The 25199-nt window shown below is 34.6% G+C and overlaps 1 protein-coding gene across 1 annotated transcript in view; it reads right to left on the reverse strand.

The window, feature by feature from the left end:
• Positions 1 to 49: 49 nt before the first annotated feature.
• The window catches only part of LOC122160671 (hornerin-like), a 42277-nt gene continuing 17127 nt past the window's right edge, over positions 50 to 25199 (reverse strand). The window contains exons 32-68 of the mRNA XM_042819453.1: positions 24823 to 24852; positions 23541 to 23576; positions 22871 to 22912; positions 22633 to 22674; positions 21818 to 21859; positions 21272 to 21313; positions 19886 to 19927; positions 19744 to 19782; positions 19320 to 19361; positions 19181 to 19219; positions 18215 to 18256; positions 18076 to 18114; positions 17888 to 17932; positions 17325 to 17366; positions 16525 to 16563; positions 15844 to 15882; positions 15102 to 15140; positions 14807 to 14845; positions 14480 to 14518; positions 14206 to 14241; positions 13456 to 13485; positions 12611 to 12652; positions 10851 to 10889; positions 10229 to 10267; positions 9214 to 9252; positions 8887 to 8925; positions 8457 to 8495; positions 7704 to 7742; positions 6825 to 6860; positions 6079 to 6108; positions 5427 to 5462; positions 4881 to 4919; positions 3761 to 3799; positions 3303 to 3341; positions 2001 to 2033; positions 1354 to 1383; positions 50 to 808 (exon numbers count right to left, since the gene is read on the reverse strand). Of these exons, the coding sequence (XP_042675387.1) occupies positions 710 to 808; positions 1354 to 1383; positions 2001 to 2033; positions 3303 to 3341; positions 3761 to 3799; positions 4881 to 4919; positions 5427 to 5462; positions 6079 to 6108; positions 6825 to 6860; positions 7704 to 7742; positions 8457 to 8495; positions 8887 to 8925; positions 9214 to 9252; positions 10229 to 10267; positions 10851 to 10889; positions 12611 to 12652; positions 13456 to 13485; positions 14206 to 14241; positions 14480 to 14518; positions 14807 to 14845; positions 15102 to 15140; positions 15844 to 15882; positions 16525 to 16563; positions 17325 to 17366; positions 17888 to 17932; positions 18076 to 18114; positions 18215 to 18256; positions 19181 to 19219; positions 19320 to 19361; positions 19744 to 19782; positions 19886 to 19927; positions 21272 to 21313; positions 21818 to 21859; positions 22633 to 22674; positions 22871 to 22912; positions 23541 to 23576; positions 24823 to 24852 (1482 nt within the window). The 3' untranslated portion in view covers positions 50 to 709. The remainder of the gene's footprint in view (positions 809 to 1353; positions 1384 to 2000; positions 2034 to 3302; positions 3342 to 3760; positions 3800 to 4880; positions 4920 to 5426; positions 5463 to 6078; positions 6109 to 6824; positions 6861 to 7703; positions 7743 to 8456; positions 8496 to 8886; positions 8926 to 9213; positions 9253 to 10228; positions 10268 to 10850; positions 10890 to 12610; positions 12653 to 13455; positions 13486 to 14205; positions 14242 to 14479; positions 14519 to 14806; positions 14846 to 15101; positions 15141 to 15843; positions 15883 to 16524; positions 16564 to 17324; positions 17367 to 17887; positions 17933 to 18075; positions 18115 to 18214; positions 18257 to 19180; positions 19220 to 19319; positions 19362 to 19743; positions 19783 to 19885; positions 19928 to 21271; positions 21314 to 21817; positions 21860 to 22632; positions 22675 to 22870; positions 22913 to 23540; positions 23577 to 24822; positions 24853 to 25199) is intronic.

Here is a 25199-nt window from a genome sequence, read left to right on the forward strand (position 1 = left end):
GAAAGCCAGCATCGGTTTATTAAAGAAGTGCAATGCCGGTTCAGAGCGGACGCTTAAATTAAAAGAAAGTTAGTGCGTAGACCAAAGAAACAACTGTCAACCAAATGGTGAAGATCGTATTGAGGCTTTTTTTTTTTTGCTGTGCAACCTCCATGGTGGGTATGCATTTGTTTACGTTCCACTAAAGCCGATAGTATGATATTATTTTAGCATCCTTTTTGCCATCCCACGTAGGATTGCTCACGAGAAGTTAGAGGTCATCTTTATTGTATGCAGCAAGGGGCAGTGACAGTGCTCAAATTAAGTTTTGCAAATAAAACCATTTGTCTGACATTCTGTGTTGGTTACTAACCAAGTATTTTCTAAACAACTGTTTCTCACACCAATTAGTTTTCAGGTAGGTGTTCATCACATTTTCCACTGGACATAAAAATAATTTAATGAAATCATATAGCTAGGGTACAATACGCTCTCTTAAAATGGTGCTTAGAACACTGACAAAAGTAATGATATCTACTAATGACTAAACCCAAAGAAACTAATGAAAGATATGACATAGTAACCAGACATGGAACATGATAGCCCAAGTAACATCTGACAGTTTGACTGCATGGTGTTTTTGTGTTTTTTTTTTCCCTGACATTAAGTAATTAATCTAATATTACTGCATATAATCCACGTCCAGGATGTCGAGCACATCTTCTGATGTTCACATAGACCACTTTGATGTTACAGCAGAGAGTGCGAAGGCACTCAAAATGCTAAACAACAGCAGGAGTTGGGGACTGGAGTGTTTCCCAGCAGAGCTCTATAAAAGCAGAGAACAAGCATGATAAGCCAAATTCAAAACAAATCTACTCATTACTATTACTAAAAACAAGTTGGTTTTAAAAAAAATCTTTTACTTGTTACACCCTTCTATTATGTAGATACTTCTGACAATAAAAGTCAACAATAAAAGTCTCCATGAATGTTCAGCAAGTGTCAACAATTGTTTGTGTGTGCCATTTTTTCCTCATGGAGACATTCACTTTTGTTTCCTATGTACTTCCATGGCAGACACCATTCTGTCAGGCTGTCCCTCTGCTGCCATCTGTAACATGGCAATAAAATGTGACAGAATATTTTTGGGAAGGTTCAACCCTCTACTGCCATACCAGCAACACTGCCTCCAACATCAAGGGCCAACATAATTAAATAGGAGGCACTACTTTTGGAGCAGCCCTCCCACATGCTCACATATTCTAAAATACTTATTCACATACAGGAAATTTGACAGATACTTCACAAATATAAACAATACTTTAATTTTTCTACAATACAAGTATGAAGACACCAGCAGAAAAAGCTTACCACTTGACTACCCCCTGAGGAAGGTGGTTGCTGCAAACAAACAAATAACAAGTAAGGAAATCTAGAAGCATTACCACTCTGTGTTTCTGAAGACATAGTTTTGTCCATAATCAATAAAATTCGAACAACTTAACCCAGAGCATAGTTTAAGCTGTTTAAGAAGGCAGTAGGTTTAGACAGGTAAAGTACACACTGTAGTTACACATTCTCTTCATCCTGTCTTATACTTGAAATTAAAAAGTGCGGGGGAGGAATAAGTGGAATGTCATTGCAAGACTCAAGAATCTGGTTTATTAAAAAAATAAAATAAAAACAACAGTGAAGGATTAACAGAGCAGGGCCTACAAAATCTACTTAGAGAACAGGAATTTAAAATTGGAGGCCAGCAAAATGTAATGGGGCCACAAATCACAACGTAAAGCAAGACAGATTCAGACTGAGAATATAACAGATACTCAAATAGTTTTCCCAAGTTAAGGCCATATTTTTCACAGCAGCTTGTTTAAATATTGTTTAATACAGAAGGAGCTAATATACAATGTTATCTGCATACCAAAGCACTCATAAATTGCTCTATGAACCATCTATCTATTAGGTTCTTTGTTTACCAAGAAAATAACAAAACGCTGTGATGAAAGCTTTCTTACCTGCTTTCCAGAATAAGTGCTTCCTGAGAATCCCTGTAAAGTAATAATAATAAGCCATTTAGTTCTATTGTAATAGACTCCTCATGAGCTGTGTTTGAAGAACACACATTAGCCTTGAAAATGCCCTAGTTTTGAAACTGATTTTCATTTTACATTTTTCCTTGCAGCTTTTTTTAAGTGAATGGTATCATATCAGTACAGCTACCCTTTTTTTAATTCTATTAGCAGTTTCAGATGATTTGCAAAGCAATGCATAATTCTGGCTGAACTACACAATTTGAAACTGAAATAGTTACCCTAATATTGAAATATATCATTTGTAATAAAATTATCCAATCAAATTTATTCAAACAAGTACAGAGATATCTTTGCTAGAGGGAAGAATGAAAACATCTTCATCCTAAGGTTCAAGATTAAACAATATTTTCCAATTTTAATTTATTATCTGGTTTTCTCAGGCATTTAACATTAGCATTGTGCTCCAGTTCTCATGCAGACCCTTGAAAGGCAGTTTTAGAAGAGAAAACATTTTTTTTTTCTCTCTTTACAGAAGCAAGATAGTAGTGCTCAAAGTTTACAAATATCCCAGAACACTGGCAGTCCGCCTAGACTCTTCTGCTTAAAGAAAGCTTCAAGAAGGAATCTAACTGGAAAAAAAAAGTGAATACTGAAAAGCTAGATATTCTGCAAGGGTCTTAACAAGTTTTCTGGTGAAGCAGTTCTGCTTATTTGAATAAAACTGCCAACAAAAAATCTCACAACCACTGACTTGTAAGAAATGCCATCTCATATGGTACACAAAATGTCTCCCCTTTGTGATTCAGGTGGAATAAAATGGAGCTGTTGTGTCCCCTTGTTAACCAACAGGTGGATGTATCTTACTTTCTATAAGAAAAGCTAACTCTTTGCATCTCCCACTACACAACGACAAGATCTAAATTAAGTGGTTGAAAAGCTTAAAATGAAAATATGAATATACATGTAATAAAGTAGCAACTATTATGACCTTCAAAAAGAAAATACTTTTCTCCAAGAAAGGCAGGAATACTTACAAAGACAAATGCATATGAAATAATTGAAGAAGTGAACACAAAGTTTACTGAATGAATTCAAAGATTGCTGAATTTAAACAGAAATAACTGTTCTGAAGAAGTGTCTTATTAAAACTAAAGATCTCATTCTGTAATTACTAAAAAAGAAATTTAGAGAATGACAGAAGAAGTCCACTTACAGAGTAAAATGATGACTAAATACTTTTCTTATGAGAAAAATATAAGGCAAACTTGACAAGTTTTTACTTACTGGTTTACCATGTTGTCGGCCTCCAGAATATGATGAGCCCTGTAAGAAAAAAATAAAACACCTTTTATTAGAATCCAAAACATTTAATCACCATCTTCAGGCCATTCAGACGTGTGCCATACTTAGCACAAACTAATTTGACTGCTGTTTGAACAAAATGTAATTGGGATACTTAAAGCAACAGCTCTCCACTACACATCAAAACAACTGCAATATATAATTCTGAATCAAGAAAGCAGTGTTTTGAAACACTGCTTGAAAGAAATGCTTTACACAGAGGAGCAATCAATTGATTCTAACCAATTACTTTATTCAACTTGCTTAAACTACTTTAATCAAATTTTTTATATCCATTTACCTCAAAGGCTCAGGAAAACGAATACAGATTTCAGCATCAAATAACTGACTCAGACGGTAAACAAAAAGCATTAGGAGTGATGGGAAGAGAATTCACTTACCTGCCCACCATACTGGCTGCTTCCTGAGTAAGAAGATCCCTATTAAGAAGAGAAGAAAAAAAAACCACAAAACCAGAGGAAACTTAAGTATTTGCAGAATAACAATGGTTACTCTTTTCTGCTGCATAGAATGAAACATCACAGAAAGACCTTGTGACTGGGATAACAGCAGGAATGTGGAAAGTGTATTAATCTAAGAAGATGCAATGAATCACTTCTGACATAATTCTTCTATATTGCTGAACAGCTGAAAGTAGTACATTTGGCAATCACAAAGATCTGCTAAGACTAGTCTTTGAGAAATATCTGGACATAAAGCATCCTTCTGCATGGTTCTTCGCAAGGGAAGAGAAATTCTATTTTATCTGTGAATCTCTCCTGGGTGAGGTGTGCACTCAGAGATCTTTGTGTGGATTTTTTTCCTAATTATTTCAAATAAGCAATGAAGAAGAAAAATGAAATTGGACTATTTTTTAGTATCATTGGATGAAACTTTGGAATCACAGTAGCATCAATGGAAAATATATTCCAATTTCTTATTAGGTAGCTAACAAATATAATGGATGCCTATTTGGGGCAGTAAAACTTCTCATTCTGTGACAAACTACTAAGCCACAAAAGATATATAAGGAGATGCTTACAGTAAGAGATTTGAATTGCAGCTGAAGATGAGCAAAGTATTATTATTATGGGGAACACACACAAATTTCTATTTTTAAAGCAACATATATTGGTCTGTTTTGCATCATATTTCTGTGTATTAAATCTAAACAAATGCAAAAATTACTACCAATTAATACAATTGAAAAATAACACAGAAAATAGCTTTTGAATTTGGTGCTATAGCCATGTGAAAATGAAACATGAAAATGGATATTTAAATTATCACTTAAAGTAGCACTCCAGAATTAAACAACTGAAATTGCAATCTATAGAGTTACTTTTCATTAAAGCTTATCAGCACTATTTCATGTTTGTTACTAACAGTCCCTGCTTTCAGACACCTAGTGAGCATAAAATGACTGACTGAAAAACTTTCTGGCAGTTAAATGCACAGCATAATATTTTTCATTTAATAAGTAACAGGTAGGAAGAACATTTTGAAAGAGGAGTTGCTTGCCTGTCCTCCATACTGACTGCTTCCAGAATAAGAAGAACCCTGTAAAAGAAATGTGAAACTCACACCTTTTGTTAGGCTTTTTTTTTTTCTTTTCTTTTTAATACTACCTGGCACCAAAAAGTTAAACCTAATCTAACAAACATTTACAGCACCAATTAACCAGAAGAACATTACATAGTCATTAACGGAGGGGCAAATAGCTCTTTAATCAACACACCATATTAATGGTTTATGCAAAGAGATGAACCCTGTGAAATATTATTTCAATTACTTTTTCAAAGTAAGCAGGCTTCTAAAACTACAGTTTTGCCTACTACTAAAATTTTGTTTTCAATCAAGTCAACAGATATTTATAAAAAAATATAACAGAAATGTAAAGGGACTGATTTAATAAAAAGCCAGATACACTTTATGGAAAGCACTGTTCCTATTTCTGTGACTAAGCTCAGTATTCAATTGCTTCTGGGCAAACGTTGCAAAACTGACCCACACTTACTTATCTAATCTGTACCAGTGTGAAACAAACAAACAAAAATGCTTACTTACCTGTCCACCATGGTAGTTGCTTCCTCCAAAAGAGCCCTTTATTTCATGAAAAACAGCAATAGTTACTTCATTAAAAATTCAGTTTCAGGTAGAGTAAAACCATAGGAGAACATCTTGACCTAGCATACCGAGGAAGTTATTTGCACTGCTTACTAGCATACTTTTCTACTTTGCTGATCAAACAAGTAAAGGATTTCATTTCAGCTAGTCCTTATTCTTTCATATTGCTTGCAAAAAGAAATAAGCTGACAGTTTATGCACTGTTTTCAACAATTCTAATACTCGGTATAATCATGGCATGTTCTTGTTTGATTTCATAATGTGAGAAAGGGAATAAATTTTGACAAAAGATAACTGAATCATGGTCAGCTTAAATTTCAACAAAGCAGGTGTGTTGTTTTATTTTTTAATATTTACAGAAGTATGGCAAATATAGAATCATAGCATCCTTTGAGTTGGAAGGGATCTCTGAAAGCCATCTAGTCCAACTTCCAAGTACTAAGTGAACAGAAACATGACAATAACTCTAATTTTTTAAACAGGTTGCACTTGCATAAATTCCTGGAAAAAGTTAATTGAAGAAAGGTAGTTCCTTGGGAACTTCCTAGTTACACATTACTCAGAAAGTTATAGAAAGACAAAGAATACTTACCGGGCTCCCACCAGGACAATGACATCCACCCTGTATTACACACAAAACAAACAAACTTATTTTCTAGAAATTATATGAACGTAAGAAGATTCTGAATTAAGTCAAACATTTATTTTGCTATTGCAAGAAAATTAACTTAAAACAGACTCACACTACACCCCCTGAAAATTAGCCTCTTTTTCTGTCTGTTGTCCCTTCAGGCAAACTGTGCGCTTGCTGATTGATGGTTTTTTGTTTGTTTGTTTTAATTTACTCCAAGTTGTTGTTTAAGTTTATAATAAAAATCACACCAAAATTGTGAGTAAAAAAATTCTGAGCAGCGCTACAGAAAAATAATTGGTTGTTTCCCTCCCCTAAAAGAAGCTGAAGTAGCTGGAATACATGCAGAACTCATACATGCTACAGATGTTATGGAAAACACTAAGGATTACTTTCAGTGGAGGCCTGCAAGACGCTTTCTAATCTGATAAAAATAAGACATGGCTGAGGTTTGCCATTCGGTGTCTCAAATGCAACATGGATGAAGAGGGTATGAAGGTAAAGACAACTGACATTCAGACATTCAGACTCTGAGCCTCTGGGATCTCTGAGTGACACGTCAGAGGAGAACAGCATGCTACTTAGGCTGTGGGCAAGAAGGACAGCGGTGAGGAAAAGCACTTCTTGTGAAGCAAAGCTACAGAAGCTAAAGTGAGAGTGCCTGTAATACTAGCAGGGCTGAATGGTGTTGAGAACATAAAGCATACCTGTCCACCAGATTGGCTGCCTCTTGAAGGTGAGCCCTGGAATTTAAAAAAAAAAAAGAAACAAATTATTTCTGTGTTACTGAATAACATTCTCACTTATCGTAACTGGTCCTTCATCTTTTAAATCACTTCTGTTTAAAAATTATAATAAAAAATTATCATTTGAACAAATCAGCTTAAGGAAGCATTTCTACTACAGCAAAGCAGACCCCTAAAGCATTCTCTCATATCATGACATTTCACACAGATCTATTCTTCACAGTCTTTACTTAATTTGGCTTAAAGCTACTTTGTCTCAAAATGTTGTTTTAATTCCCCACTCAAAAAAAAGTACAGAACAGTCAGTTTTCTTATTGAACTGCTTACCAAATTGCAAATACTATGAAGGTATGTTCAACTTGTCTGCTACACTGCAATAGACAGTTCCTGTTGGAGCCATACCATAAAGAAACAGGAAAGCATTTGTATTTATTGCATGTTCTTAAATGTATTGCCTGTTATTGAAAAATGCAATTTTATTTGTTCTCCATGGATTTGAACACCACTGGAATAAGAATTCTTTCTTTACAGCTATTTTAAAATATTGACTTATTGTTTAAAATTGCTACGCAGTTTAAATCAGGACAAGAAAGTGTAAATTAAAGCAGCTTCAGGCAACTGTGCATGGCCCATATGCAAGTGACTCACTGCTCAGGGCAGATTTGTGTGTTTCATTTTCCCGCATGGGCTGTCACAGAAGGTGTCACATTCACGCGTTCTGCATGAACAGTGCCTTGCTTTAAGCCAAGCCTTTACGAAGGACCTTGTTTTTCCACAGAAAAGAAGAGAGAAAGATGAACAACTGAACAACAATCCACATGTAGGAAAAACAGTTCTCACCTGTCCTCCATACTGGCTGCCACCTGAGGAATATGGACCCTGACACAAAGAAACCAATTATTTCTATCAAAAGGGCTCTTTGAGAATTTTTGAAAGAAAGGCTACTTTCTTTCTCTGTTGTACAATGAAAAATTATAGAAAAGCAATCATCATATTATTTTTTGGGTCCTATGTGAATTAGGGTCTGTCTGTAATGTATGAATCTTCTATAACACTGATAGCACAGGTGACCATGAGCTGTTATTATTCTATACATAGCTGCATTTTGAGGGAAATTACTTGGCTGAAAATTTTTTATCTTCTAATTCCCTTTCCAATAAATCTGACAAGAAATATTTGCAGAAGCCAAGTGCCAGTTTGATGAGGATTTTGCTGTATAAGAAAGGCTACACCACAAGACAACACTAGGATCCCTCTCAATCCTCTTTCACCCTGTAAGAGCATAGACCACCTTCCCTTAACAACACTTAGCCTGCCCCTCTGTTCCCTTCCTGAAGCACATCACTCCTCTGATGCCAGCTCTCTCTCAGCTCTGAGAGAAGTGAGGTATTTCATTGGTTGAGGTAGAGGAGAAATATAACCCACTTTGAGCCGCTCCTTACTATTAGAGACCTAAGGAACCACGACAGTAGCAGAAGACAAGTAGGTTCTAGAATGAGGAGAGTAAATCAGAAGGTAGAACAAGGCTAAAAGTGTATTTAAGGTGACACAATGGAATTACTGGCTCGTCACAGTTTTTGTATTTTTTCTCACCTGTCCTCCATACTGGCTGCCTCCTGAGTAAGGTGAACCCTGAACATCAACAAAAAAGAAACTGAAACTTCTTTTTATCCATATCGTGAGGCTTTAAACATTTTTCATCAGCCTTATGAAGTACTAACTTATTCCAGAGAGATGTGACACATTACCCCAAGGAACTGTATTCACACACAATTTTGTGACCTAGTTCTGCAAGTGTCAGGAGCCAACTGAGTCAACCACATGATTTACTCTCTATTCCTTCTTAATCTTAAATATCTTAATCTAAGCTTATTTTGTTTAATCATGGTAGCAACCACAATGCTAAAATAATGGTTTACTTAAGACTAACTTACATTAGGTTAAGGTAGACAGGTGGGTAGACAATCAATGCACTGAAGTTATGCATAGGTAAAAAATATTTAAGGGGACTATTAATGCTTACTTGTCCACCATAATGGCTGCTTCCATAAGATGGTGATCCCTGGAAAAATATTAAAAATCTTTTTTTTCTGTTTCACATGGCATAGATGATTGATGGATATCAGAAGCAAAAATATCAGTATTTTATTATTTCATTGTGGGTTTTTTTTGTAATCTTCACAGAATAAACTTCGCATTTTGTCTTCTTTTAGTACACTACAGAGAATACATCACTATAAGGCCTTCCCAACACTAAACTGAGATATTTATCTTGATAATGTTTTACTCCATTAGAGTAAAATATTGGTAAAATACATATCATACAGAAATATTGAAAGTAAGAGCTTACTTGTCCACCATATTGACTAGCTCCAGAAGAATATGACTCCTGTAAAAAAATGCCAAAGACATGAGTTATCTGCTGTAGGATTTCTTAAATTAAAACATGATTCTCAACAGGAGCAAGATAGCAAGATAAGAGTAAAGACAACTAGCAAGACTTTCAGCATACTTTAATTACTAGATTTCAAGGCTCATGCTATCACTTCAGGAAACATTGAATTGCCAACTCATACTGTTTGTTACTCTTGTATTTTAAGAGCTTCTGTTTTCCTTGATAACTATACAATATGATGTCATTGTAATCCTGACAGCACTTGATCTATTGCTACCCAGCTACAATAAGGAGACTTCAATGTCTTTGTAAATATCATGATGAAAGTTATTTTCTACTCTGCTGCTCCAGATTCCCCATTTCTCTCAAAGAGAAACAACAAAAAATTATTTGCGCATAATCTAGCACATGCCCCTACATACCTCTGAGGCAAGTGCTAACCTGATGAAAGATAATCGACTGGAGAAAAATCACATATCCAAATGAAATTCTACCTGCAGATAGTGTAGAGTAAAACAAAATATTATTCAGCCTAAATCAAGTTTCTTTACCACCAAGCCAAAAAGCATGGCTCCACAAACAAAGCTTTTTTTGCCTTGACATGGGTTGTTTTCTGTTTTTCAGGCTTTTTTTTTTTTCCACGAATCAAATTCTTTATTTCTGGTAAATCACCATATGTCACTGCTAATTATCATTGTCAGTATTATCCTCACCTCTTCCATGTCACTGTGCTTGTAATTTTGAGTCAGAGATTCAAGTAGTACACTTTAGCCATCAGTTAGGATTCTTCACGGTACTCAAACACTTCAGCCATAGTCTCATTCCCTCTGTGCCTTAGCTTGAGGACTTTCTACCCTACATTGAAAGCTGCCATATCAGCTTCCACACAAGCTGTAATTGAAGTGGCCAGTATTTGTCAGTCCTTAAAAGCATTGGGGCAGAGAACACAGTAACATGAAGAAGTGCTTACCCGTTCATTCTGACGGTTGTAAGATGGCGAGGTGGAATCCTGTAAAATATTAGAATCCAGATATTTCATGGTAAATATTTCAATTTTGTCTAAGCAGAAAGCAATGAAAACTACTGCTTTGTGTGACTTGTTGGGACAGTTAAATTTGGAGGCTGTAGGATAAAGCAGCATTCCTTCAAGGTCCATCTTTGCTCACTTCTGGGAGAGTGGCATTTATTTATTTGGAAACCTGGATGTCAAGGCCAAAGTTAGCAAGAAAGGGTTGGCTAATTAAGGGATCTCTGAAAATCAAATCAAGTAATTTTATTGACACGTCAGACAGCAAGAAATCTCCTTGAAGAGGGAAGAATGGATTTATCTTTTGTTTTTCTTAATGAAAGAAAGTTGACTTGAGATCTAAAATGCTGTATTTCCATTCATTATTTACCACATCTGTTTTTTTTTTTTTTTTGTATTAGCTACAGTAGGCAAGTTCCACAAAATTAAAGGCAACTATTTGACATATCAAACTCAATGACAAATTTCATTAACTGAGTTTTTGTTCTTCAAACAAAGTTCCCACATCAAAACCAAAGCTTCTTCAAACTGGCAAGCTGGCTCTTCTTTCAAAACGATTACTTACATAGCTACTGTAACGGCTTCCTCCAGAATAAGATGTGTCCTGAGAAAAATAAATCAGTTATTTTTCCATAACAGAAGTTTTTTGAAGGAAGGCTTCTTGAAGGACAGTAGTACATACATCTTTCTAATACATCTAGAATTTTATGTGCCCCTATCCACCAGAATGGCTGCCTCCACAGTCCCTTTGAAAAAAATCAGTTATTTTCCTTCAAAGAATCTGACTGGAAGATAGGTAGCTTTTGCCTTTCAGTTTAAAATTAGTGAACATGCTAAAACAACATACTCGCAAAAATCTTTTAATATCCATTCTTGCAGAGTTGTATTTTGAGTACTGCTGCTTTTCCACAAGATCTATTAAGCTCACTAAGGAATGAGACAGTTTTGTGGCTAGTACATCATGCTAAGCACTTATCAATAATGTATACTTAATAAGGAATCCTTAGTCTGCAAAAATGGCTTTCCAACTGCACTGTAAAGAAGATACTAAGAGACAACATTCTGAGATAGACTGCAACATACATTCCGGGGAGATCTAAGCTCTATTTTAAGTACACATAAGCCACTTTTCCCTGCTGAGGTACTGGGAACATCTATACATTGTAGTCTGGATCAGGAGTGCAACTCTGACACAATATTCCTGATATTTTCTAGTTCCTACAATTTTGATTGCATCAGGAAGAGTACTCAGAGGCAATAAATTGGATGCTGTTCAGATAACACTAAATTTCAGCACATTCTCTAGGGTTGCCTTCCAAAAGTAAACTGACATTTGGGTTCATTGGATCAGATCTAACTTCCTGAGACATGTGAACATCAGTTTCTGAGCAATCGCTATTCCACTCTGTAGACCCGTTTCCATAAATCTGCAGTACTTGTTGATATGTAGCCACTATGTTCCCTCGTTCCTTATACACAATCCCTGATTCAGGACTGACACCTGAAGATGGCCAAGTCAGTATAAAAATGCCTCAGACCCAACAGGTAGTTCCATAGAAAACACATCTTACCATCAATAATATGAAGGGTAAGAATTACTTTCTGACTGTAGACATATACACATTCTTCCTTCTTGCAAGAAAGCATAAGGCTAGTTTTATTTATCACACAGTATTAATTCTGTATGGTACACTCATGTAGCTGAGTCTAATCTGGCTTTATATCAACTAGCAGTCTGAAAATAATGACACAGATTTCAGTGCTAGGTACAGAAAGATCCAAGTGCTTTTTCTCCTTTAAGTGCCATGCATATGGAGCCAGTAATGTACTGGTGTGACTTTCTAAAGCATGAGGAACAGAACAGATTCTGAAGATTCTTAAACAGGTCTCTCCTGTAAAAGAGTTCTCATTTGTACGAGGAGGTTAACATCAAGAAATTGCTGACTTATGAAATGCTAATCTTTTTCTTGCACTGAGTGACGAAAAAGGAATACAAACAAAAATCTGTGTCCATAAGACATGATTTGACATGATTTCGAAGAAGGCAGTAATACTGATTCCCTAAATACATAATTATATTGACATGTACCTGTGTTTCTGCCAAACGTTTTTCATTCAAAGACTTCTGCTTGAATGAATACTATTTCAGATTGAAAAACAAGCTGAGATGCAAAAATGTCCTGTGTATATTTTTTTATAGTAACTAAAGTGGGTTATTTTTTAGAAGTGTATGACTATTCAATGCTAACTCTTTTTAATCTCTCTACTATTATACTGACAAAACAAACGCAGGGTACCCTTAAAAGGCTGATGAATACTGCTTACATTAGAAGAGGAATTACTTCTGAGTGAGGAAGATGATCCGCTCTGTAGGGGAGGAGAAAAATAAAACAACAAAAGCAACAACAGAAAAAGTTAGCCCCTGTCTTTGATCAAACAAAAAATGAAACAAAACCTTAGAATGTCTCTTCTGTGTTCCTTTAAAGAAAGAACACGACAATCTGAACTTGAGTTACACTTAAATTCCACTTTCAGTAATTTGCCAAGATGGCCAATAGTCTTTCTGCGGCCTGTAAGACTGTAAATCACAAAGAATTGCTTCGTATCTACCCATGACTGATTACCTAGAAAACAAGAATTCTACCCAAACTGTGCAAATGTCCTTTATATACAGCAGGATGATTGACCACATACTACTTGCTTTGAAAACCATATATTACTGTATTTAACAGATTTCAAATACTCTAGAGGAAAATCATTACTACCTTTATTTATTTATTTATTTATACTATATAAATATAAACAAAATAAATAAAGGTATATAAACTACCTTTATTTATTTTGGAGAAGTATATATACATTTCTATAAATACTTTCATAGCAATAGACAGCCATTTTTCACAGAATACATCATGCTGTCAGCTGTAGACATGTGAAATCTCAGCATAAGAAACAGACTCTATCATGTCAGTGATGCATACTGTTACCAAAGGAATAATGAATATAAATTTGAACAGTACATTCAAATAGATAATTAAATAACTTAGAAATAAATAGGCCTACAGATAATTTTCCAAATCATATAAACATTCTCTTACACATACATGTACGTATAAAAACATAACAATAAAAAAAAATAAAAAAACATACAATAAACAAATAACACTTACAGAACTTACACCAGAGCAATCACATCCACCCTGTAAAGAATGCAGAAAATATTTTAAGTTCTCAAGAACAGTACCAAAATGGACTCTGGTTATAATTCAAGTTATTTCTGCAAATCCAGTTATGCAAACAATAAAGTTACATTCATATCTGCTCAAGTGCTTTCTAGAACATAATCTATTTTTATTCTTTTCATTGTCTGCAACTTTTCCTGCACTTACTGCTCTGATGGGGTAAAACTTTCTAATTTTATCTTTAAATTTGTTATCAACAATCATTACCTTATGAACTGAACTCATCAAAAGGGAAATGAAAAAGTTTGAGTGCTACAGAAAAATTGTTGGTTATTACCCTCCCCTAAAAGAAGCTAAAGTAGCTGGAATACATGCAGAACTCATACATGCTACAGATGTTATGGAAAACACTAAGGATTACTTTCAGTGGAGGCCTGCAAGACGCTTTCTAATCTGATAAAAATAAGACATGGCTGAGGTTTGCCATTCGGTGTCTCAAATGCAACATGGATGAAGAGGGTATGAAGATAAAGACAACTGATATTCAGACAGATGGCTACTCTGAGCCTCTGGGATCTCTGAGTGACACGTCAGAGGAGAACAGCATGCTACTTAGGCTGTGGGCAAGAAGGACAGCGGTGAGGAAAAGCACTTCTTGTGAAGCAAAGCTACAGAAGCTAAAGTGAGAGTGCCTGTAATACTAGCAGGGCTGAATGGTGTTGAGAACATAAAGCATACCTGTCCACCAGATTGGCTGCCTCTTGAAGGTGAACCCTGTAAAATGGTTATATTTTTATTTATACGATCATCTTTAAGTTTGACTTGTCTGTTTGACCGAAATATATTATCTTTTACTCTACAAACTGTGTTTGAAATAATCTATAAGATTATGAATCTACTCTTGTCTACAGAAAAAAAAAAAAAAAAAGTACAAAAAATTGGGCATTATCAATTCTACAATATTTTCTTGAAACATGTACTGGGGGAGATTAAAAAAAAATAAATTTCCCACCTGCCCACCATACTGGTTGGTTCCTGATGAGAACGAGCCCTGAAAAAAATAAGAATATTTACTTTCTATGTTAAAGATGCACATTATAAATAATATTTATTACTTTCATTTGTTTCTTAACATTAGAATGCCATTCATTCCATGTTAGCATTTTGAACACACTGCTTACACTTGGATTTATATATAAAGCTATACAAGGAAGAAGTATTTAAACACACACACAAAAAAATATTCCTCATAAAAAAATTTTCTGTAATGCAGAATAATCTTTCTATGTGTGTGTGCAACAGATACTTCAAGTGAAAAATACAGAATGTTAGTATTTACCTGTCCACCAGAATAGCCACCACCTTGAGAAGATAATCCCTGCAAAAATAGACTCTATTTATTTCTGTTTATAATGGCTTCTAGAAAACAAGACTGTGTTGCTGAATACTTGTATACACATTTTTATAAAATAGTTTTTCATAAAATTTATCATTTCTTTCACAAGATATGATTACAGATGTCATGAGAAATTCTAGAAGTAGACAAATAGGCATAATTTACTTGTCAGGATCACTTTTAATAGAACTGCCACTTGGGGAGGGAACTGCAAATAATGAATAAAATAGATGCTTACATGTCCACCTGACTGGCTGCCTCCAGGGGAATAAAAATCCTGGAAAAATGTATTGAAAGTACATGAAAAAAAACCAAGACTTCCTTTCTTTTCTATTATGGAAAGATCATGATGGAAGCTGAATGTTCTTTCTTATGTCTCCACATTCCTTAATTTTCTCTCATGGACTGCTCAAGAAAAAGAAAAATTTCTTTCTGCATAGAACAGCACATGTCTCTTTGTCCCTGTTGTTAAATGGTCTTTTGGTGACAAGATATTTTTGGCATAATGACAATTTCTTGTACATCCATCAAAATCATTTCCCAGTCACTAAATTCTCATATGAATTAATAAAATGAGTGCCAGGTAAAAATGGGAGGAAAATGGAAGTCCTCATAAAACAGCATGAAGCACGAGAAAGCACAGGGTTTTGCATAGAATAAATACTGGACATGCTATAGTATGGAAGCCTTTTGCAGCAAGACCATGAGCAAAAATGCACAGGAACCTGAACAAGTAAATTGTGGCATGGTGTTTGTAGTGGTGAGTCTGAGATTGAAGAGTACACCTCAGCCATTGGCTGGGATTTTTCATAGTCCTTAGCCACTTCAGCCCTAGCCTCATTCCCTCTGTGCCTTAGCTTGAGGACTTTGTCTGAAGACTGCTATATCAGCTTCCACACAAGCTGCATTCAAGTAGCCAGTACTTGCCAGTCCTTAAAAGCATTGGGGCAGAGAATACGGTAACATGAAGAAGTGCTTACCCGTTCACTCTGACGGTTGTAAGATGGCGAGGTGGAATCCTGTAAAATATTAGAATCCAGATTTTTCATGCAAATACTTCAGTTTTGTTTACGTAGAAGGTGATGAAAACTACTGCTTTGTTTGTGTGACTTGTTGGGACAGTTAAATTTGGAGGCTGTAGGATAAGCAGCATTCTTTCACTGTCTGTTCAATTCTGGGAGTGGCATTTATTTTTTCTCAGTTAGATATTCAATACAGAGTAATAAAGAAATGAGGTCTTATTATAATCCATTGTTTTTGGTTGTTTTGTATATTGTGAGCATATACTAATGTGGAACTTTGTCCGAAAACATGAAATAAAGGAAAAGAGGTTCCCTAGCACATGCTACTTCTAATAAGCAATATAAAAAAAAATGTATGATTGTTACAAATCAGAACTGTTGTAAAGTTCATGTGTCAAGTCCTTAACATACTTTAAAATAAGAAAAAGACATAAAAGAAAATGGAATTCTAAATAATCTATAGAGACAACAATTATTTCAAGAAGTTCTTACAGAAACTTACTAATCAACACAGATTATTAGAATATGCTGTAAAAGAACTCTTGAAGGTTATGAGATAGGTAAAGGTCCACATAAGCACCTAGTGAATTCAAAAGGCAGTAAATTTTTAGATTAATTTACTTGAGTAGGATTGCTTACACTGTAATCAGATTCACTAACTCCCATGGCAGGTGAATCCTGCAAAATAGTAGAAACACATTAAAAGAAAATTAAAAGATATACTACTTTACCTACTGCTTAAACAGAGAAGGTTAAGAAACAACAATAACACACGCATACAAGAACAGAATAAAACTTTCTTGTCAATATGTTCTCTTTCAGGAAACATTTTAGATAAAGTTGATTTGTGAAATAAACTATTCTTTACATTCAAAAAACTCATTTTCTACGATTTGTTTGTAGGATCTACAATATAAATAGCAATAAAAAAGTCTTTTCAAGAAAAACTCCTAGATTATGTCTTATTTTTAAATAAATGATTTTACATGTCTTTGGGTGGTTAAAACGTATTGCTTACCAAAAAAAAAAAAAGTAGTCCCTATGAAATGGTTTTATAATAAAGTCCACATCAATAAATACAGACTTATAAACAGTATGTCCATTCCCCTTGGGCTTCTGCACAATAAGGTGTGTCAAGTAAATTCACAAATTACTTTTTCCTTTGAATGAGCTGATGCAAAAACATTAAGACAAAAAAAAAGTACTAATAAGAGGACTGACAGTAGCATATTAAGGAGGAGAGTGCATATAGCATATAGTGCACCACCTTCCCTCCATTATTGAAAATATTAGGTGTTGTAGATAAGTAAATCAAAGTAAAAGAGAAACAGAAAGTATCAGACGGTCACCACTAAAAATAATTGAAATACAGAAGGCAGTACACGTAAGAACCAGCAACCAACCTTCAGCTTTTGATGCATAAAATAAATTATATTTACCTGACCATAAGGTCCAATGCCACCATATGCGGAAGATCCATCCTGCTCAGATAACACAAATCATTTTCATATTGCAAACAGAGATTTCATTGTAGAAGCATACAACTGCAGGCATCTTTTTCTGGGGAGATTTAAAATCTACAAATACTTACTGAGTTCTCAGAATGCATATTGAGCAACTCAGTCATATATCCCTGTAAGAAACTAATTTTAACATACTAATTTAGCAAATTCTTAGAACTAACTGTATTTCCAATTTGGCAGAGACTTTCATCTGGCTGATAACTCAAAGTTCACAGAATGGCTTGGGCTGGAAGGAACATTAAAGGTCATCCAGTTCCAAATCCTCTGTCATATGCAAAGTTAAAGTTAGTTTTGTTGTGATCAAGCTGCAATCATTGGAAGCACCTCACTTTTTGCATACTCTCCTGTAAACTTCCAGGATATAGAGTACATGTAATTTCACTCCTTAAAAAAAATATATCTTTGTTAAAATATGAGAGCCAAAATATAGAATATATATATAATATATTAAAAAAAAAAAAAAAAAAAAGAGGATTTACCTGACCATAGGATTCACTTCCGTTATCACTGACAGAAGAACCTCCCTGAACAGAAAATAGAAAGTGCAATCTTTTTAATCTCAGACTTATGGAAGTCTGTGCTGACTGGACAGTAGGACTCCATGATCTCTTTTAGTCCCTTCCAATTCTGCAATTCTATGACTTTACAAGAGAGGAAGAAATCTTACCTGTCCGTAAGATCCATCAGGAGAGTAGGAAGACCCTCCCTGTACACAAAACATTAAGTTATTGTTTTATACTTTAAATGTCTGATCAGTAAAGATGCTTAGACTTCTCCCATGCTGGTACAGCAACCAGAATATTTACCTGGTTTCCAGAATAAGAGCTGTGGGAATAACCTGGGCCTCCCTGAAAGGAAAACAACAGACCAGCTATTTTCTTGCAGGTAAGATGAATGCACCTGATTTTCATTTTATACCCTTTCTCCTAGTTTTGAGTTAATCTTTAGTATCTAAATGAAAATTAAGATCAATATTATTAAAATAGAAGAAATCTTCTGGCAGCAATTTTCGCAACCTAATAAAATATGATTTCTGCAAGAAACTGTGCATACTATTCTGTATTGCATATTATTCTGTCAAACTTCACACTGCTAGGTGCTTTAGGGTTGATGTAACTTAGCCTCTCTAAAAGACTATTGTCCGGTCTGTGAATACAATATTTTGCAGCTCCCATGGTACTGGTAGACTAGAAATCAGAATAATGGGTATCTGGGTTTTCCTAACAAGGGTAGATGAACAACTACCTGTCCATAGAATCCTCCATGGTAGAAGGAAGATCCCCCCTGTGCAGAAGAGGACAGAATGCGTTACTAGTTTATGTTTGTCTACTCCTTCCAGAAAGGTCTCAGACGGATGGGGTGCTTAATCTGAATGTTTACCTGGTTACCAGAATATGCACTGTGTGAAGAACTTGGGAATCTCTGAAAAGAAAGTATGGACCACCTATTTTCTTGCAAATAGGATGCTACAAATAAATGTACCTGATCTTCAATTTAGGATAAAATTGTTAAAGAACAAGAAACTTTATAGCAATAATATTCTCAGCAAAATGAGACAACTCTTAGGAATTTCTAAACACAATTTAGTTTTGTTTCTGTTGTTGTTTTTGTTTTTGTTTGCCCTGGCAGACTTCATGTTGTAGTTTACATTATGGTTGATTAATTTGTTAGAAATTAAGTAGGGTGTTTCCTAACAGTCTCTACACATGGGGAGCTTAGGAATGAAGATACTGGAGTCTGTGTTGACTTTACAAGAGAGGAAAAAATCTTACCTGTCCGTAAGATCCACCAGGAGAGTAGGAAGACCCTCCCTGTACACAAAACATTAAGTTATTGTTTTATACTTTAAATGTCTGATCAGTAAAGATGCTTAGACTTCTCCCATGCTGGTACAGCAACCAGAATATTTACCTGGTTTCCAGAATAAGAGCTGTGGGAATAACCTGGGCCTCCCTGAAAGGAAAACAACAGACCAGCTATTTTCTTGCAGGTAAGATGAATGCACCTGATTTTCATTTTATACCCTTTCTCCTAGTTTTGAGTTAATCTTTAGTATCTAAATGAAAATTAAGATCAATATTATTAAAATAGAAGAAATCTTCTGGCAGCAATTTTCGCAACCTAATAAAATATGATTTCTGCAAGAAACTGTGCATACTATTCTGTATTGCATATTATTCTGTCAAACTTCACACTGCTAGGTGCTTTAGGGTTGATGTAACTTAGCCTGTCCAGTCTGTGATTACGATATTCTGCAGCTCCCATGGTACTGGTAGACTAGAAATCAGAATAATGGGTATCTGGGTTTTCCTAACAAGGGTAGATGAACAACTACCTGTCCATAGGATCCTCCATGGTAGAAGGAAGATCCCCCCTGTGCAGAAGAGGACAGAATGGGTACTGGTTAATATTTGCTACTGCTTTTGGAAAGGTTTGATATGAAGCTTCTGAATCGGATGCTTAATCTGAATGTTTACCTGGTTACCAGAATATGTGCTGTATGAAGAACCAGGGGCTCCCTGAAGGGAAAATAACAAAAACAAAAAAAAGACAAGTTATTTTTATTGCAAACAGACATTCAAGTAAATGAGTCTAATTCTTGGTTTCTCTTCTTCCAAAATATTTTCTCTCCAAAGGAACATTTCTGCAATTATTAAAAAAGAAGGCTGATAATTTTCATTAGTAATGAAGAAACCTGTTCCTGGGTCTTTTCAGGTTAAATGACCTGCAAAAAGTAATACCTTTTCATCTAAGTCTTTCTACCTGTAGAACAGTATGTTATGTCTGGTAGACTTTACACTGTTACAGATCATGGCCCTGACCATGTCTTTGGTATTTGCTAATATATTTAGCTTCCGAAGTGTAAACAGAATATTGATCAGATTTTTCAGCTCACCACTTAAATGACAAACACTATTTACCAGTACATTGTATCTATTATTATTTATACATTTGCTTCATGTGCTGAACAGACAAGAAAATTATGGTTGGGCTGCTTCCTCAGAGAATTTGTAGACTGAGTTGTTGTCTTTAGAAAAACTATGGAGAAGAAGTGGGATAACTGCAGCATGACAAATTTTCTAGTCCACATAAGAAAAACCATTATTTCCCTTGGAGAAAAAAAAAAAAAAAAAAAAAAAAAAAAAAGTATTTACATTTAAACCTTAACAAATCTCATTTTAAAAATTCATTAAAATGTGCCTATTCTTTGCCTTTTAATACTTGTTTTATACTGCTCCACTTGTATTTGGAGAACAAGAGCTGAAAGTACACTTCACTGACAAAGAACCTTCACCTGCACTATGAAACCAGTTCAGCCATAATATCCATTTAATTCCTAGGTTAAATTCCTAGTCTTTTCCTGACGCAGAGGCACTGCCTGAGAGACAAGTGCCACTGAACGTGAAGTTGCAGTGATTCTCTTTATGAGAAAGAAATGCTTCAAATATTGATTTAAGAGATGAACATTTAAAATATTTATCAATTTTTGACATTTTTTCCACAATATTTTATTAGATAAGTGAGAAGTACAAGGAATCTAATCTGAATGCGATTAATTCTTGTGGTTACTATGGGACATACTGGCATGGTTTTTTGACAGTAATGTAAAATTTGCATGTAGCAGTCAACAGACAGCATTTGTATTACAAAGTACAGATAAAGAAAGCTAGTGGCCAAATGGTAATTACATACTTAAAGTAAAAGCCACATTTATAACAAAAGTTACATTTCATTGTATATAATTCTATCTATACTTAGGAAATTATCAATAATTGGTTTTACCTGTGTCCATAATTACAAGATGATCAATTTAAAATATTCTATTATGTAGATGTAAGTATAAATTAAGGAAAAAGAATCACCTGTCTAACACCACTGCTTCCATCAGGACAAATGCAACCACCCTATAAATAAAAACAATGAAACTGTTGCTGATGTATGGAAATTTGAAATGATGCCTTACTTCATATGCCAAACTATATTTAGAGGAAGAATGATCAGAGGACTGCAAAGTAGCTGTGACTTTCCTACAACTGAAAAGAATAAGAGGGCAGCATAGTTTTAGATACTTAATGTTAGCTTTAGAAGTTAAACTGACATGACATCTCTCAGTGCTGTCTCAATTTTAGATGCTTCATCAAGAGAGAGCAATCTGGGAAGTCAAGAGTACCAACATTCATTTACTGATAAGCCATGTGTGAAATTTGAAGTGTTAAAAAGCAATTTCATGGAGCCATTTCAAATAAATGTAATCTGAACAGTGTCATTTAATTTACAATTTCATCTGTAACATAACCAAAGTTCCATTGCAAAATTAGTGCACTTAAGCTTTGACTCCTGAGTTTAATTAGTTAAATTACCAAGAAGCTATCTGGACAACACCAGATAACAATAGAGAAATATCTAACCTGACCACTTGATCCACCACCAGTTGCAATGAACGATCCACCCTGTGAAGAAAACAATCATTTTTATAGAAGCATTTCATCAGATCTAAAGTATGTCTAGGAAAAGAATTCAATGACTTAAAAATACTGCAGTGATATGTAAGGCCACAACCTTTGTATGACTTCCCCACATTAAACAAAATTATCCATTCAGAACTTTGGAACATTATAAAAATGTAAATTTTCACATTTAAATTAATGTTTCTCAATTAAATTTCACAAATAAATTATTTAGTGACTGGGTAAAATACATACCAAATGGATGCCAGGGAAACTAATGAAAAAGAAGTACTACTCATTGGAACTCATGGATCTTAGTATTATCAACTTAAACTCTTTGAAACAAAGGACTATGCTAATGTTGTATCTATTTAGTGCTGGGCATAGTGGGAGTACAGACCTCCAAGAAACTGATAGGTAGCACTACAAAACATGAAGACTTTTGCAACAGAAGTCACAACATGTATCTTGTTACCAAATTCCAGATAGAACATGAATATATATCTGACCATTATCCTTCACTAGTTTTTGTTTCTAAAAATCAGATTTTGAAACTTTTTATTTTGCATAAGGATTTATTATTTATTAAGTGCAGGAACACAGAAGGTGTTATATTCTGGGCCCTTTATCATTATTCATTTCTGTAAAATTCTAACAGTATGGAAAAAAATTGCCAAATACAGATAAATTAGTGGAAATCAATTTTCAGAAATTGAAATATAATTTATGAGGAAGATTCCTGCAATAAGATGACGCAGTGGACACTGTGTTATTACCTGGTAATTAGTGTGGCTGTTGTTTGAAGTAGAGGATTCATTCTGTAAAGTAATGAGAAATTACTCATTTTTCAGTGAGGGTAATAAAGTAAAATACACAGTTCTACTGGAAAAGAACTACCTAGCTCTAAACAGAATAATCTGTTAGAAAAGCTGAATTTTTATGCTTCTTCTAGTATGTACACTAAAGTAGCTGTAACACCAGCAGTAGTTCATAAAAAGTAATGAGTATGGTTACCTGGACATCATAATCTCTTCTGCTTAAAACATGTGACGTATCCTGTAAGAAGAGAGACATTTGATATTAAGAGCCTAGCCATAAGCCTTTTTTTTTCCTGTACTCATTATTTATAATTACTCCAGATCATTAATGCACATATTGAGTAGAAATGCCTCATTATAAAAGATAATTTGCTCAATTTTTATAGACTACTGCAATACGACTGGAAGATATATAATACTGTATCTGTATGTCCTTCATATAACAGAAAGCACAACAAATTTCCAAGCACTATGTTTTTACTTCATTATTATATCTTCAGCTATGTCTTGACTGCCCTCTATTTGCAAAACTCATTAATTTCAACTAATCATAGGTCGGAGGAATTCTGTATGTGCTTCTTGAAGGACAGAAATTTGAGTTGCCCTGTATCTCATAACAAGTTTCCATGCCAGGTATTTTTTTCATATTATATGTATGATAGGCATGTACACACACACACCTTAAAATAAGACATCCAAAAAGAGCAAATGGACAAGCTCTTTTATTTTAGTTTATCTTTAAACACAAGAACATTAATTAGGTCAAACACAAACACAATTTGGGAAAAAAATAGGGATAATTATGACAAATTAGGCATAATTTGGATAATAATCCTGCAAAGTAGTGGAAGAAAAGGGTTACTTACTCTGACAACAACTTTCCTCTTCACACAGCTAGAGCTCTGCAATGAAATCAGAAGCTATTTACTGTTTTATAGATGGAGATATCCCCACAAAGTACTTTCTGTAAGATTCTATCTAAAAATGTCAAAAATAACATATTTAGGGAAAGGAAAACGTCTTCCTTGAAAACGACATTTTGGTTGGCCTCATTTTCAATAGATGATACAGTGGTAAATATTTGTATCAGATAGTTTTATTTTCAAATAACTTCAACATTCGTAGATTAGCTTTGGAGCAAGAGAGGAAAACATCATTTATCTTCCAAAATCATTGTACTGTAAAAATAGGAATGCAAAGCTCATCTGTGTATTTCTTGCTCTGCAACCAGTTTCAATTCAGACCTAGCTGCACCATAATGCACGCCTAATAAACAGTGAGATAGAAAAGTCTGTTTTTAGTGTGGCATCATGTCCCCCCTCCACTGAATTCAGTATATTTGACGAATCACAGAATTGTAGGGGTTGGAAGTGACTTTGGAGATAAACTAGTTCATTGCCCCTGCTAAAGAAGCAGATTCCATACAACAAGTTCACAGGAAAGCAAAGAGCAATTCCAGTTTTGAGTATATTTGCCTGAACAGCAACAAAATCAGAAATTACTAATGTAATAGAAAGGAAAAATAGGGAAAAGACTGAAGCGGTTGAGCATACGGCTGACAATTGAAGAGAAGGAAAGTAGATGATGACAGAAGATTTCTTTAGATGGCAGTTTTAAAAAAGGAAAAAATGAGTTTCTATGAACGGAAGGCATGAAATAATTGCTTGGTCAATCTATCCACTTAAGTCACTATTCCTGCTTGCAGGACAGAAGGAACAGTCAAGACAGAAGGAGTATCCCAGAAGACTATCATATATGCAAGTTTAAATTAAAACTAGTGGCAAAAGATTGAGACAGCGACATGTCTCGCATATACAGATAGTTAATTCCAAAATAACTATCCAGCCAAAGTACTGAATGGCCTATATCCTGAAGGGCCTAATAAAAACTCTAGTGTACATTCTTACAAGTATTGTGCAGTTTTAGAAGATTGTGCAGCAGCCCTGAGAACTAACAGAAGGAATTGAGTACAGAGAAATATAACATCAAACAATCTCACTCCTTGATTGTTTTTATAATACCCTTCATAAAGTTAATTAATCGTTCACTACAAGTAGAGACACATAGATCCAAACTAGAAGTGATCAGTTACTAACACTGTCCTCAATCAAAAGAATAACAACACCATAAGTGAAGAAAAACCCTTACCCGACTATTAGCGCTATATGTAGTGTCATTCTGGAAAATAGAAAGATCAATTATTTAAATACAGCAAGCTCACAGAAATTCAATTCTTTCTAATGTTGTGTACAGACTTAAAATAATTTAGTACTAAACTTAAATTGGTAATAATAGAAAGTGAAAATCATGTTGTCTCTTCATCTCTTTTCCGTCTTTCAAGATATGTATTCAAAACTTGTCTATGGAATTTATAATTATTTTTATAGTTGTTTAATTAGTGTAAAGTGTATCCTTACATTTTGGGAAAAAAAAAAACATCTGTGCAAAGCAATGGAAATTGTTTTATTCATTTCATCAAGGTAAATGCATTTAAAAGTACAAAATGCATCAGTAAGCACAGGTTT

Source organism: Centrocercus urophasianus, unplaced genomic scaffold (genome assembly GCF_019232065.1).
Source record: "Centrocercus urophasianus isolate 14NV4802_14NV808 unplaced genomic scaffold, USGS_Curo_1.0 seq_18, whole genome shotgun sequence".
In the NCBI taxonomy this organism is placed as follows: domain Eukaryota; kingdom Metazoa; phylum Chordata; class Aves; order Galliformes; family Phasianidae; genus Centrocercus; species Centrocercus urophasianus.